This window comes from Petromyzon marinus, chromosome 12, assembly GCF_048934315.1.
Source record: "Petromyzon marinus isolate PM22_M1 ecotype Great Lakes invasive population chromosome 12, UKy_Petmar_22M1.pri1.0, whole genome shotgun sequence".
In the NCBI taxonomy this organism is placed as follows: Eukaryota; Metazoa; Chordata; class Hyperoartia; order Petromyzontiformes; family Petromyzontidae; genus Petromyzon; species Petromyzon marinus.
Window position 1 is genome coordinate 2,688,236 of NC_133678.1, and position 15,549 is coordinate 2,703,784.

At 43.6% G+C, this 15,549-nt stretch overlaps 1 protein-coding gene across 2 annotated transcripts in view; it reads left to right on the plus strand.

The window, feature by feature from the left end:
* The first annotated feature begins 258 nt into the window (after positions 1-258).
* The window catches only part of RTEL1 (regulator of telomere elongation helicase 1), a 74,558-nt gene continuing 59,267 nt past the window's right edge, over positions 259-15,549 (plus strand). Inside the window, exons 1-16 of one of the 2 annotated variants that reach the window (XM_032953153.2) lie at positions 259-645; positions 1,846-1,977; positions 2,449-2,620; positions 3,598-3,691; positions 4,724-4,805; positions 6,093-6,153; positions 7,037-7,106; positions 7,750-7,834; positions 8,038-8,103; positions 8,317-8,470; positions 9,583-9,615; positions 9,952-10,027; positions 11,158-11,255; positions 12,175-12,230; positions 12,420-12,473; positions 13,035-13,125. In XM_032953153.2, coding sequence (XP_032809044.2) covers positions 1,876-1,977; positions 2,449-2,620; positions 3,598-3,691; positions 4,724-4,805; positions 6,093-6,153; positions 7,037-7,106; positions 7,750-7,834; positions 8,038-8,103; positions 8,317-8,470; positions 9,583-9,615; positions 9,952-10,027; positions 11,158-11,255; positions 12,175-12,230; positions 12,420-12,473; positions 13,035-13,125 — 1,294 coding nt within the window. In that variant the 5' untranslated portion in view covers positions 259-645; positions 1,846-1,875. The remainder of the gene's footprint in view (positions 646-1,845; positions 1,978-2,448; positions 2,621-3,597; positions 3,692-4,723; positions 4,806-6,092; positions 6,154-7,036; positions 7,107-7,749; positions 7,835-8,037; positions 8,104-8,316; positions 8,471-9,582; positions 9,616-9,951; positions 10,028-11,157; positions 11,256-12,174; positions 12,231-12,419; positions 12,474-13,034; positions 13,126-15,549) is intronic. The other variant, XM_076066510.1, reaches the window with a different exon arrangement.

A 15,549-nucleotide genomic window follows, 5' to 3' on the forward strand; every position in this document is an offset into this window, starting at 1 on the left:
ACGTCACAACCCCTCCATCGCCTCCCATTACCCTCCCCCTCCCACCACCACTCCTCCCACCACCCTACCTACCAAAAACAAAGATCCCCCCTGTAGCCTTGACAGACTGTAGGGGCAAGTGCTGTTAGCGAGCAGCACCTGTGAAGGCCGGCACGGCACACGAGGGGGTGGGCGGCCAGCACCACGCCCGACCGCCTTTGTCTCCCCAGTGGCGATGTTGACTACACTCCGCACCAGCTACTCATTTGAGGCTGAGTCGACCTAGCGGAGGCCCATGACCGGTTCTGATAATCGTCACTTGGCGTTGGCCGTGAGCGGGAATCGAACCCGGGTCGCCGGGTTCGTAGCGCAGCGTAGCGCTAACCGCTGCACCACCGCTCCCCTCCCCTGCCCCCTCCTCCACAACAGCTGATCGAGGCCTCCCGGCGTGCATCGCGCGTCCGCCTTGGCGGGCTTCGCGGTTCGGATTCGCCGATGCAGCGCGGCGTGTGGAGGGGCTTGGAGGCTGCTGATCAAGTTAAAGGATTTCGAAGCGGCTGTTCTCTTCTATTTATTGCATTAAATCATTAGTAATTAATCAAAGCGCCCCCCCCCCCCGTGCCTCCTGGCGAGGTGCCCCTCTGGTCTTTAGCCGCGTTGCTTCGGGTGAGTGCTGCGGCGTTTGCTCTAGCAGCTCTTCGTTAAGGCCGCCTTCGCTGCGAGGTTCATCCAAGTCGTGCGTCTCGTTCCCTTCGTTCGACTCTTTACTCCACTTACCAGTTCGCCCACGGCGGAATGCGCCAGATTTAGTCCGATCTAAGAAGAAGCTAAAACAGGATTCAACCTGAATACTGTTTTGCTTTAATGGTCGACCACCGTGCATAATAGGTGTTTTATATATTGACAGCATGGGGCTAATTGTTGACAAAAGGCAGTGAGTAAACTACATTGAACAGTACTAATGCTTCCATGTTTTTGTGCCGGATTCGCCGGCCCGCATTGACCAGCATGGTGAAGTATGGTCAAACATTCCCCATGACCCGCACAGGTATTGGTGTGCCTCATCAAGCAGCAGATTTGCAAAAGGGACTGTTCATGCGCACGTACTCATTTGTCATTAATGTCATTAAATTATTTCACTCTTTACCCATTTGTCGTTCACATTATTTTTGTATTCACTCGCATTCGTCTTTCATCCATTTGTGATTCAATCACTCATTCAACATTCACTTTCATGACTTGTAATACATTCGTTATTCAGTCACTCAATCGTTGTGCAATGTAGTGGCACTTTAAACACGGGCCTACCGCGCCACGGACGATACACAGCCGTCTTTGACACGAGTGCTGTGTGCTGCAATATAAGTGACGTTCAAGTCCCTGTTGACATTGTCAAACTCGGAGCGTTCATGATAACGGAGTCTTCGGTGGTGATGATGCTTATCAGCATTGGCATTGCTGGGCCATTTGTGGAAATTCCGCATTCGTATGGTGGGAAGGAGTCCACCCCAAGTGCAACCACTGATGTTGGCTTCCACACAAAGTGGTAATCCAATACAATTTGGATTTTTATATAGCATCTAAATAAAACCACAAATCAAGACAATACCATCGTGGTTTTATTTTATATTAAGAAAGAGTCCATGGCAGAGAGAAAAAATGCAGGGTCAGGGTGTCACAATCGCTCCAACACTTAATTATCGTGTGTGTGTGTGACTTCGTAGGGAGGATATGTCAAATGCAACATAATTTGGATCACCGTGGCTCTTAAAAAATTAAACATGCAGGGTCCCTGTAAACTGTACTGTGCATGATTGCAAAGCTGACAAGCTTGTCTTCACCTGTGCTTCCTGCATTCACTGACAGGTTGCTGCGAGCTGTGAAAAGTGAAAGGTTATGCCGGTGCTAACCATAGGAGGGATTCCTGTGAGCTTCCCTTTTACACCCTACAAATGCCAGGAGGACTACATGGCCCAAGTGATCGACTGCCTGAACCTGGTATTGTACTTTCAATACTGTATTTGAATTAGTTAAGGTGCTTTGGATTATCCAGGGTAATGCAGGGGAGGCATATGGATTAAATTAAAATGAATAGTTTAAAACTCGAAAATTAGGTTATAATGTTTCAAGCTTTATCATTTACCTGTGCAGAATGGGGTTCAAGATATAACTTGTTATTTTTATATTCTTAGCTCTTAAAAATATATATATTTTATTGTTTCCCTTCAACGTGACTTTACCGAAAGAGCTAAGAATATGAATTACTGCAGTCACGAAAGCTTTAAATCAAAATTGTTATTTTTACTTGAAAACATGTTTGCGGTCAGGTGCGCACGACGAGCTGTTAATAGTGTGGCATTAAAGGCATAACTGTACAAGCCATGCACCAATTGTTTAGGATTGCTGGTTTCCAGATGGCACTTGCTTTTAGAGCTCAGGGTGATGTGGTTGTGTGTGTGGCTTGCGAAGGGAAAGAATGGCATATTGGAGAGTCCAACGGGCACAGGCAAGACGCTGTGCCTTCTCTGTGCAACACTGGCTTGGCGGGAGCACCAAGTGGGCCAGCATGTGCGGCAACGGGAACAGCAGAACAGCTGGGGAGACGATGGACGTGAAGCCGAAGCCGCAGTCACCTACCCTGGTGCGGTAACATTTCGTCTTAGATGTGTCCCCACCCATCCGTTTTTTTTTTCAATTGCAGCCAACGTGTACGATAAATTATCCACGCGTAGGCTGATGTTTTGGACAGTCGCCCTTCATCAGGGTGATAGAACGTCTCCACCCAATCAGGTAATCGGTTGCCCAATGCATTTTGGGGGTGCAGCTCAGATGAGGTAAGTGACATGGGGTCACTGAGGGCATTATTATTATTCACGTGCTCTTCGTCATTCTGTCATTGGTACCTCCAGTGAAGTAAAGGTGTTTCATAAACGTTAGCCTTTTGTATATAATCTTGTCTGTTTTAAAGTACGTGATGAATGCTTGTGCCCTGGTGTCAACAGTTATATATTTTTTATTTTCCTTCAGAAATACTTATGTTGAAACGATTTTCGTGCATTTGTTGCTGCATGTACATTATTCTATAAAAGTGACAACGGTTGTACTCTGCCATACAACTCTAATGCCTGTTCAGCATTGCCTCTTACCTTGATGTAATAAAAATAATACCACATGTATCAAGAAAAACTCAACTGAACCTTGAGACTTTTTCTGGAGTGTTCTGCATTTAGATATTTGGCCACTTCCTTTTAAAGACATTTAGCATTTTGGAAGATAACCACGGTACCCAGAGAAAAGGATACGACACCAAAGGTCTGCACAGACGTGTTCTCAAATTCTGTTTCTGTACTGCTATCTCCTGGTCACCTCGCAACCAAGTGCATTTTGAGGTTTCACATACTGTGTATCTACTTTATCTTCCAACCCTTGCCTTTGAATGGTGGATATCGTTTGATGACTCGGTGTGTGTGGTAACATCCCCAATCCGGCTTCAGTATAAATTGCAGAGCTTAACCAACATTCAAAGCTGCTTGGGTCACTCGGTGGATATATCATTGCGTTATTATTTGTATTACTGTTAAAGCGTTTTCGATTGATTGGAGACTTTGCCTGTTACAGGTGGCGTCGGCAACATTCCCAAGATCATCTATTCCTCCCGGACTCACTCCCAGCTTTCACAGGCTATGAACGAATTGAAAAATGCATCCTACAAGTACGATTGCCTCTACAAGCATACTGGACACATTGTAACAAAAACATCGTCTTATTAATCGCCAACAGCCATTATCTGCCCACTGCAGAACGGAGGCCTCCGAAAATCATCGCCGTGCACCTTGCACAAATGTGATCCAATTGCTCCATCTCTGACCTGGATGTCCTGCTGGGCATGTCCTATACTTTGACTACCACTTTGTCGTCAGTCTTAACCATTAGCCATCCCTTCTCGTGATGTAACTTTCCCGAGCCCACACGCTGATGCACACATTCTCACATTCTGGGGACACAGACAATGGTGGTAAGTGTATGGCTTCCATTGCTTTGAATGCAAGAAACTCAATTTAACTCAACAATTTCATATTGAGTATATTGTCTTTGCATGTGTGTGTATGAATGTATACAACGGGGAGCGGTAGCGCAACGGTTAGCGCTCTGCGCTACGAACCCGGCGAACCGGTTTCGATTCACGCTCACGGCCAACACCATTGACGCTTATCTGAACCAGTCCTGGGCCTCCCCTAAATCGACTCACCCTTAAATGAGTACCTGGTGCAATTTGAAAACATCGCCACTGGGGAGACAAAGGCGGCCTCGGGCGTGGTGCTGGCCACCCACCAACCCCCTCTTTTGCCTTTCCGACCTTTGTAGGTGCTCGCAAACAGCACTTACCCAAACAGTCCCGTTAGGCTATACGGGGATCTTTGTCTTTGTAATGCTGCATGTGGGGAATGGTGACACATTGGTCAGTGCACAGCGATACAGACCTCGACCTTGAGTTAAATTCATGACTGCGGGGAACATCAGTGGCACACGGCATTTGACCATGCCCGATTCATCCCTGAGATCGACTTCGCCTTAAATGAGTTAAATGCGTGTGGTGGGTGAGGCGAAAGTGGCCGGGCGTGATTCTGGCTACATCTCACCTGCTTGTGTGCCATGATGGCTTCAATAGGCAATCGCTAAGAGCCCCAACAGTCTGTACGGCTTTACAGGACGTCTCGTTGTTTTGCGCGTGTGCTTGCCGCAGGCCACGTGTGTGCGTGTTGGGATCCAGGGAACAGCTGTGCATTCACCCGGACGTCGTAAAGCAGGAGAGCAATCATGCGAAGGTATGGAACAACCGCTTGGCATCGTTCACTGGCACCGGGGCTATGATAAAGACTGCCTGCCAAAATTACATCGCATGGAGGAATAGGAACATTTTACAGTATCACCTTGGGTTGTGACATTCAATAAAGAGTTTTGGGAGATGCGGAGTGAATTTCAGAGGCGTTTACAGGAAATGAGCAACAGGGAAGCAGTTCGTTAAATGTTGTTTGAAGTCCTTTACATTAGCACTGTCGAGTAATATTGAGTGTCCACATGAGCATCGGGTATCCGCAGCATTTGTGTGATGTTCTAATGCAGTTCATGATCCTCCACTGTCGTCGACCGAGTGTGAAACCAGTAGGGTCGACCATAGGGTTACCTATCCCTACTTTGAAACTCCTTTACGGATGTATGTTGAACTTCTTTTGCACCGTATGTAGCCACCCGTGCTAATGGGAGGTGCGGGGAAGGACAACAAATTAAACACAAAAAGCAGTTCTAAAGAAATTAGTTTTCAAATTGAGTATATTACATAAACAATTGGAGACTTAATTTGTGAACTTGACTCTCTATGGTTGTCTAGTTATCTTGTTACACAATGTTTTTTTAATAATGTATTTTCCAGTCCTAATTAAATGTATTTTAACATATTAAAAATCTATAATCTCATAACGTGACCATATCAAATTCTGTTTTTATCCAATATAATTTAAAAGCTGCATTATTTTACAAAAATCAGTTGGCTTCATCTTGGCTAGTGCGAAGATTATGTGCCTCATGGGGCCTAAGTATTGATTGTATTTAATACTCACCCTAGTTTGCTCAAATGCTGAAGACAACACACGAAGCACATTTGTGATTAGGTATGAATGATCTTATAGTAGGCATGTAATGATTAATTCACTAAAATATTCATACACTCAATGCAATGGAGAGTTTCTTTGAGTTGATTAGTTATGATGCATGAAAGCCATTTGAAGATGTTGCATAGACAAATTGACTGTTTGAGACTGCATACAAAAGACAGACCAAACAAGAGACAAGATAAACAAGACTGACAATTCAACAAATCAATTATTTGATTGAACAGTGACCCCCAAAATCATGGTAATGCTTCATAGTGTGTAAGGGGAGTGAATCGTTATATGCCTAGTATATAGGTACTAGTTTAAGTTTGTGATGCCTCATGGGTGCTTATATTCATGCTTCCTTAGAGTGTGAGATATCAAAAATTGTTAGCATTTGGAGGCTATGTGATTGACCTTTTACGAACTGTGCACGGTAATGGGTGGACTGCATCTCTGCAGGTGCATCTGTGCCGCGCAAAGACAACCAGCAGGTCCTGCTTTTACTACAACAACGTAGAAGGTGAGTGTGCTGTCCATTTGAGTAAGCTGCTCTTTTACACGGCGCACCAAAAGCACTCGCGAATACACTTTGGCGCATTGGATGAGCACTTGTGCCTTGCTTAGGAGAGGTCATTGCTGCTGCCGCTGTCCTGTGAGGGTCAAGAGGTGTGATGAGATCTTTTTGAAATGGTCTCGTTCTCATAGGGGGTGATGTCGACAGGAGAGAGATTGTGCCATCCTGCATGCATAGCTGTCATGGAACATGTATTTTCTGCAACTCGTGTAATTAGATTTGCATGGAAAACTGTAAGCTGCTCAATGAAACCAGGTACAACTTAAATACTCTAAATATGCAATGTCATTGGTTGCCTGTGGGGGTATGCATTTTTATGGATAAAAGAGATCTTATGGCATAAACTGCACACACACAGCATTGAAGTTTTGTAGTGCAGCACATTGATGTACAGTGTTTTTATTCATTATACTGCTCGTTGAGGGCTTCCCAACGTCTGGCGGGCAGTGAGAGATATTTCACCATAATTCACCACCCTGATCCGTGGGGGTTAAAGGTGGGAGAGAAGTGTAGAACAACAACAGATGTTTCTGCACTGCCCTCTACTGCCCGCAGCACCTACACCTGCGTTTTGTTCATGGGGTTCACCCATTCAAGCGCTTTCCAGGCTATTCCTGCTTCACTTCTGAGATCTAATGAGATCGGCTGCATTATTAGTGCTGCAATGTGTAACATTTATTCAGTTGCAGTAAACGTGTGTGATTTATTGTGTTGCCTCTTATGGCATGACTGCTTTGTCTTGCTCATCGGATTTCTCCAGTCTAAATACAGTTTCTGATTCTGAATGTGGTGTTGACAGCAGCTGATGCCACTTTTCCTTCCATTACAGAGAAGAAGACGGATTTTATTGCAGGGATAATGGACGTGGAGGAACTTGTGAAGAAGGGCAAAAAACACCAGTGAATATTTATTTAATTATTCATTTATTGCTTCATTTAGTTATAGCCTGCTGAGGAATGCCCGCAATCATTGGCACATTTTACATGCATTACTGCATCAGGCACCCATTTGAAATTCCCAAAGTGTCATTAAAACCTGCCCTCTAGATAATTACATACAAATACAAAGTAAGCAGTATACCGTATATGTTTATATGTACGCCCCTTATCCGTCCACTACTGGATAAATGGCTCCCCACATCTTGCGGATTGTGTGGATTTTTGACCTTCACGCTTCTCACTATAATTTCACCCTACAGCCTAGAGGACCTGTTATGCATAGTGGTCATGCATCCAAACACTATCTAGGCTCACATCAGCTTTTGAGATCTGATGAGCTCAGCAGCCTTCTGGGGAGATTTGGTCAAAGGCAGACATTTAATCATGGTGACCTAAATGCAGATATAGTAATTTAATGAATACAAATATATATGTTTGGAATCCAACAACACAATAAGAGCTTTTGGTATTAACCGTGGAGTTTTCCGAAATAGCAGAATTACAAGTTACATCAACAAACAATCCATGTGATATGAGATCGTCACTTATGCAGAGGCCTAATGAGATATCTCTTGTTCTCGTGGTCTCCTTTGTTAAATGCAAGGGTGTGTCCATACTTCATGACCCAGGAACTCAAGCACGATGCTGACATCATATTTATGCCGTATAATTACCTGCTCGACACAAAGGTGAGGCACATAGAGCGTACATCGTGCAGTTTGTCAAATGTGATAAGTGGCCACATTCCCCGAACGCTCACATTCACCAATAGTTTGCGTGTAAATTGACAATGCCGTACGTCAACTGCCTTTCGCAATCAATGAACCCGGTAATCCATTCTGTGTCTGGTAAAGCCACCTCGATGCCTTTTAACAACTGATCGATGTGACAGAGTCGGCGAGCACACAGCATCGATCTCTCGGGAAAGATCGTCATCTTCGATGAAGCCCACAACGTGGTACGTAAAACCAATTGCGGCAAATAATTGCTACTTCCTTAATCAGTGTCTTATGTGGAATGAGTTTAATGTCCGTGTTTATCTCTTGTGCTGCAATATAACAAAAACAATTCTTTGTAAACATGTTATTGTTGAACTTCTTTCGCACCATACGTACGTGAGGTGTGGGGCACATGTAAACATTGTATCTGTGATGTTTTTTGTCACTTGCAGGAGAGGCTGTGCGAGAATGCGGCTTCTTTTGACCTGACCCCGTTTGAGCTGGCGTCCAGCATAGACGCAGTCTCCCACTTCCTGCAGATGAAGGTGAAGGAGGAGGAGCTGCTAGGGTCAACGGACAAATTCAACGGCGACGGCTCATCCACTGGCATGTGACTCCTCGCCACCCCCCATGCCTCTCACCAACACATGCTGCACATAACCCAGTGCCACTTTACCTAATCGGAGGTGCGATTGGCACGGTTGGCTACTGTCAACATACATACGTATATGACCTCATCTTAGTCTCGAACACAAACTGTGTGACAAAATCACCTGGAATGTGCCCAATCTAATCAGATAATTGAAGCTGAGCAGGGTTGAGCCTGACAATTGCTTGGATGGATGGCCACCACAGGTATTATAGGCTATGGGGGCTTCATGGTGGGCAGCAGAGGGCAGTACATAAAAATCCATGAGTGCAATTTACTTGGATCTTCCCACGTCCATGTTCCTTGACCTCTCCAATCCCCATTCAAAAGGATGGTTAAATAAACCCCCAAAGACCCAAGCTGTGTCTTTATATTGATCCTGATTATCCTGCATATAAAGACAAAGCAATTGGTGGGGGGGGGTGGCTTCCAACTCTTGTGATGGCCCAAAGCCAGCTGTGTAAATTCGAGTGGAAAGTGATTATTGTATTTATTTTATATCGGAAGGTCAAGAGGTCTTCTTGCTCAAATAATGTAGTGGAACTTAAACTATGAACTAAACTATATTTTTTATCAGGTAAGGTTCACTGAGCTATATAGCTCTTTTTCAGTAGCTCAGTGAAGTGGCTTATAATATGGAAATTTAGAGCAGCCAAATACTCTAAATGCACGCTTGTGTAGGAAAAACCAGAGGACCCGGAAGAAAAACCCACATGACCACGGGGAGAACATGCAAACTCCATATATGCAGGCGTCAGGGTCGGGATTGAAAACCACAACTTGTATAACAGGCGAGGGAGATAACATCTTGCCACTGGGGCACCCCTTTAGGTGGCCGGAGCCAGTGGCCAGGTGCAATGGTGAATTCAGTTGTGCTGTCGTATTTATCTAACTTGTTTAAGTTGAATGACAGGCACCACATTTGAAACCACAGACACTGCATTTTGAGGTTTCTACAACTGTGGTACAATACACGTGGAATAATATGGCGATCACAAGTACTTTGCTGTCGAATGAACTCGTCTAACTCTTTAGTTACACTTATTCCCACTTTTTCTTGTCTTTCAAGATGTCAGCATAGAGGATGTTGCAAATATAAAGCGTAAGTATTCACTCAATATTTTGTTCAATTTGTTTTATTTTAATTTCTTATTTAATGAATATATGCCTGCGCATGTATGCAGTGTTTTGCTGTAATAATATAATACATTTGAAATACTCCATTATTCTAAATACATGGACTATCAAACATTTGTAATTGTTTATTTAAGTGTGACTTTGCTAAGATAGTTGTCACGTCCCCATGTCATGAAGTGGTGCCATGAAAGTATAGCTGGACCACTAAGCAGTTTTTAGAAGATGTTAATGGAATGCAAAGATTGCTTCGTTTGAGAGGGCCTTATGACTTAATTAATTGTTGATGCAAAAATGTTCACAGAGCTGCTGCTGAACCTGGAGCGAGAGATTGATCTTGTGGAACTGCCAAGGGGGGGTAGCATCACCAAACAGGGCAGGTACGTCATCGCCCACCGTCTACCAAGTATACCATGCCTCTGATACCCCCTCTCTCCGCGTTGATCACACGAGGTCAATGTGTTGGGTGACATTCCGCTGGCATTCTCGCAGCACTGAGCACGTGCTGTGGGGAATTCGTGCTGCATCACAGCACTGGGCAGCTTTCGTTGGGTCCCCTTGCCTTTGCGTTGATCACTACTGAGGCGTCAACACGTGGTGCTTCGGAGGGTGAATATTTGAACAATGCGGTGACATTCCGCCGGCATCCCCCGCAGCGCTGCGATTGGCTGGTGATGATCTGCGCTAATTTGCGAGCACTGGGCAGCTGCTGTTCAGGGAAGCATGTCAATATCCTGACGGGTTATTGATCCGTCGACATGGGTATATGGGACCTGCCTGAAGAGCTGTAACTCAAGCAGGGGAAACCAGAATCCTCATACCCCTATGTACTGCATACTATGGATACCAAGTGGAAGCATTGCCAAAACTTGTGAGCTGATAATAAAGGAACGTAGGGTGGAAGTTTTAACATTGCAAGCAATCGACTTGCATTGTCAGAAATAATAGAGGAAGTACTGTAAGGCTGTGTTTGAGTGCATATGGGCTCATTAAATTAATTACAGCATTATACAGATGCAACATTTGTTCCTCTTTTGTAGTTGTTTTGAAACTTATATAAAATAGAATTATATTTATTGTATTTGAGCAACAGGTCCTGCATCTCTCATACTTCTGTTGATGCTTGTGGCCAAAACGCCCAGTGGGTTCGATCTCATCAGATCTTGAAGCGAAGCAGGGGTTGAACCCGGGAAATCCTTGGACGGTTGACTACAATACACAAACAAGTCGCCATAGGGCTTGTGAGGCTACATGGGTGAGCAGCAGATGCCAGTGCAGCAAAATAACATTGTTGGGCTGTACTTACATGTGTTCTCCACCTGCACAAACCAGCAATGACCAGCATGATGTGATATGTTTAAATAACCCACATGGGCATGGACAGGCCCTCATTCATTAGCGGATTATACACATACAGAGACGAGGTAACGGATTGTTCATCTGTTCGTTAAGCCTAAGATCCACACAGCTGGCTCAGTGTTGAGAGTCGCCGTGCATTGTGCGTGCCCAGCTTCCTGTTTGAGCTCTTTGAGCGGGCGGGCATTGGGTCTCAAATCATGAAAACCCTCATGGACGGTCTGGAGAGCATCGTGGGAGCGATCACCATCAGTGAGTAACGTGTTAACCTCTCCAATTGGCATCTGCTACACGCGATTTGCATCACTCTGATATGTTATGCTTTAGATGCTAATGTGTCCAGTTTATTTGGGAAAGGTTCATAGTCTATGAATATGAGCTGGGCTCTTCGTGGGGTTCTGTATATTGGAATGGTGGTGCATGGAAGTTAGCTACAAGGGGTGCTTTGTGGGGGTGTGTACTTGGGACCACAGTTTTCGTGTAAACCTGCCTGAGTAAATTATCTTATGGCTGTGTGCTTCCTGACTGCTGTGCTGCGTTTGGTGAATTGACAGTGGGAACTTAACAACAATGTAATATAGTTAGAAGGTAATTAGAATTTTTTTTGTGTGAATAGGTAGCATGTGGCTAGGACTAACAGGGCTGAGTCCCTTCGGATATATTTACCAGCTTGTCTTCACACACGTGCTGTGCAGTAAAATCTCTCTGAGCCCGACTTGGCGAGAGCACGAGGGCTCAACGAGTAGAGCACGTGGTAGACTGACGCAGTCCGTGAAACCCCCCACGCCCCTTTGGCTGTCAGCCTACCACGTGCTCAGCTTGAGACAAAGCTGGCAACTCGTTGGTTTTAGCAATGTCTTTCATTAAATCTTGATTTGAAGCTTTCGTGACTGCAGGAATCCATACTCTTTGGTTCTTTCGGTAAAGTCACGTAGTTAGAAATAAAACATCACGACGTTTCGATCGCAACACAAGCGGTGTGTTGCGATCAAAATGTCGTGATTTGTTTTATTTTATTTCTAACTACTGACTTTACCGAAAGAACCAAATAGTATGTCTTTCATTAACTTTCCTAAATTTTATCAGCCCCCTCCAGAGATAATGTTTTACCCACCCACCTATGGTTGTCTGCCATTGATGGCTGCCTATGGATCCTCGTGTTTTTTCATAGAGACGGGGATATTCAACAACACGACTGGGATACAGAATCTGTTGGAAGCTTTCCAGGCATGTGACCGTATTCTACTGTTGTGTATTTTTTACATTCAGAATGGTTTGAGTTACCAAATTATTTGTAGGACCATAGCCAACTTGTACTCTGAGTTCGTGAACATTTTTTCGAAACAATTTGTCTTTTTTTACTCTTTGGGTCTTTGTTTTTTACTGTAATTCCAAATTCCTTTTGTTACTTTACAGATTGCATTTTCACACGAAAACCGACAAAGGGCAAACATGGAGACTTATTACAAGGTACGTTGTATGAGCACAACCAAGTGGAATTTCAGCCATAGCCTTGTGCGATGAAACCCTTAAAAAGTACATTTCCAACTTAATCCCGATTAGGCTATTGGTGTCATGACATGATATTAAGTGTCCATTTGGTTTCCTTACAGAGCAGTGCAACCCTTCGTGTTGTGGAGGGGCAATCGCAATGCTCAGCATCCTCACCTCTAAACCACCTGGTCAGAGTGAAGCCCTCTAAGGTGCAGTTGAACCTGAGTCATTGAGAGCAGGCCTGAGATTTTGGCACACCTGCCTGCCTTGGTGTTTTTGGCTGAGAATTGACAGTTTGATGGATGATAGATCACCTGCAGGGATCCTTTGTATATTATGGGTTGTGGAAACGTTTGGGACTTGAATTGGTGCCCACATATTTCTTGGAAGATGCTTTGAGATTTTTTTTTCTTCAAAACTAATTAATTTTTTTTGGCCCTCTTAGCCAGTCATCGGTGCATAGTTAATTAAACAAACATCTGCAGTTTGCGGTGCAAAAAATTGGCGAAAGAGCTGAGACATCTGCACCCTTGGCAGGTCCACATTCGTATGGATGACAGCAACTGGAAGAAGAAGCAGCAGCAGAAAGCAGACCCCTGGGCGGTGGCTTCTTCAGCCAAAAAACAAGGTGAGGAAGCACGGCAGCAGAAACGGCAGGAACAGAATAAGCAGTCCGCTGTTCTGTAGGACTCCTATGTGTATGGCTATGAACAGCAGCAGAATGCCAGTGTGTAGTGGCCACAATAATTGTACAGGGTGGTTCAAGATAATCTGAACACTTATATGGGACTATCGTTTTTAATGGAAAAAAGAACAATCCACTGTAACATGATAACAAGTGTAATGTTAATAGCTTCAAAAAGTCAGAGTCTCCACTTGTTCGCCACCATTGTCAAAACGTGGCCTGGAATCTTCTCCAGGTGGTCTCCAGAGCCCGGAGGCACACTTATTGTGGTATTGTTGCAAATTCTCAGAAGTGTTAACATTTTTTTTCGAAGTTCCCTGTAATGTATCGATCCCTCAATTGAAATCAATTTTTACACTTTACAGTGTTTGCATCGGATTGTGTATGTATGTTCAACTTTAATTCTAGATTTGAAGTGTTCGTGACTGCAAGGATTCATACGCTTTGGTTTTTTCGGTAAAGTCATGTAGGTAAAAAATAAAATAAATGAAAACAACTAAATTCAATCATGACTTTTTGAAGGCAACACAAGCCTCCGTCATCAGGTGTGGCTGCAGTACTTTTGCTGGAGCAGCCACACCTGATGACGGAGGCGGCTTGTGTTGCCTTCGAAACGTCGTGATTTAATTTAGTTTTCATTTAATTTATTTTATTTTTTACCTACGTGACTTTACCGAGAAAAAAACAACTTCTTTCGCACTGCACGTAACCAACCACGCTCGTCGGAGGTGCGAAAGAATCTGCATCCAAGAATCTGTTATTTGTAATATATGCAAATTATACGTGAACATACCTTTAGGCTGATGCAATGAATCGGACATAACAGACGAGACAGGCAATAGATACATTGAGGATGGCAGAGATGAGATTAAAAATAATTGAATCTTAATTTCAGTGGTAATCCTGAATTGGTAGAATTGAAAATGGGGTGAAGAATTATTGCATACCTCACGGCCATACATACAAGCACATAATATTATAATGCCAATTTAGATTAAATGTGCTCTTGCAGGTGATCGCTAATTATATATATATTCAAGGCAATTGCGTTCTCGAGGCGTACAATTTATTTAATGTAGCTAAATAATATCGATAATGTAGCATATTGATTGTTGCAGTCTGTATATTCTCGATAAACTATTTAAAGGTACGTTTAGCTACGTCTCTTAAAATAGCCGCTGATAATCCTTGAGTAATCATTATTGAATGTTGTACGAAGGCGGCTGTACACAATTATATATGCTATCATGGGAGGCACGACCCTTGCACTCTTGGCTCGTGTTTGTGTGAAGTCGTGTAGCCTCAAATTGCTTGGGAACTCTGCTGAGGAGAGATAAGAGGCTATAAAGCCGTGCTCCATATGACGTGGCACTCTCCTATTGGCTGTGTCTGCCAGAGCATGCTGGGTCGTCACATGGGTTTATACACCAATGGGGTGCTCTATGATGGAGAGGCCACTTAGGTTGTGCCATTATTCCAATATGTATGTTTAACTTATGAGGTTACAAAATGGGACCTTTTTTGCCAGTATCAAAGTACAAAAAAATAATAATAGGTTTTACCCTTTTTGGCAATAAAACTGGTGTAGAGATGTTCAAGCAACAAATATAAACCTTTTGCAAGGAATCAAGTTCGCATTAACCACACGTACTTTTGGTAAACATACTGTTCGCGTTTTGGCGTTCTCTGGTCTGACACTGGTGAGACGAGGCCCTAAAGAAGGCTATCTCTGGTGTAGGCCAATCAGTTTCAAAGACAATCCATATATTATCAGAGCATGTTCACCACAAGTATGTGTGCTTAATGCGAACATATTCTTATTTTTTCAATCTTCAGGTTGACTGGGATGTTCAGGGCAATATCCCTGTGTTTTATCATACAAGAATTCAGTTTTAGAATATTTGGAATTTCACTTGAAAAATACTTTGTTTGGTTGCAATATGTGAACATGTATATATTACAGGGTAGGTGAGAACGTGCGTCAAAATGTAGATGATGTGTGATTTGAATTGGAAAATCTACTTCTCAACACACTATGGTCATAGAGCGCAGTTACAATATTAATGGAGTTTGGGGGTTGTAAATTTACTGGTAAATATTTTTAAAAGCATGCAAGACTAACAAGTATTAACTACAGGAGTATTGTGTGGGGGGGGGGAAAGAACCTACAAGTTGTTTTGTAAAATAATTTAATGTAAAAATTACTCATCGTAGAAAGGTAAGTTGCATAAAGCGACAGGCGTAACATTTTATATGTAAGTTAATGCGAAGTAAAGGAGTTTTATGAATTTGGGTTGCGTTCAATGGACAGAGTGTCCCAGAGTGCTTTTCTGTCGAATGACCTGTCAACCCGGAGCGCACCGTAAA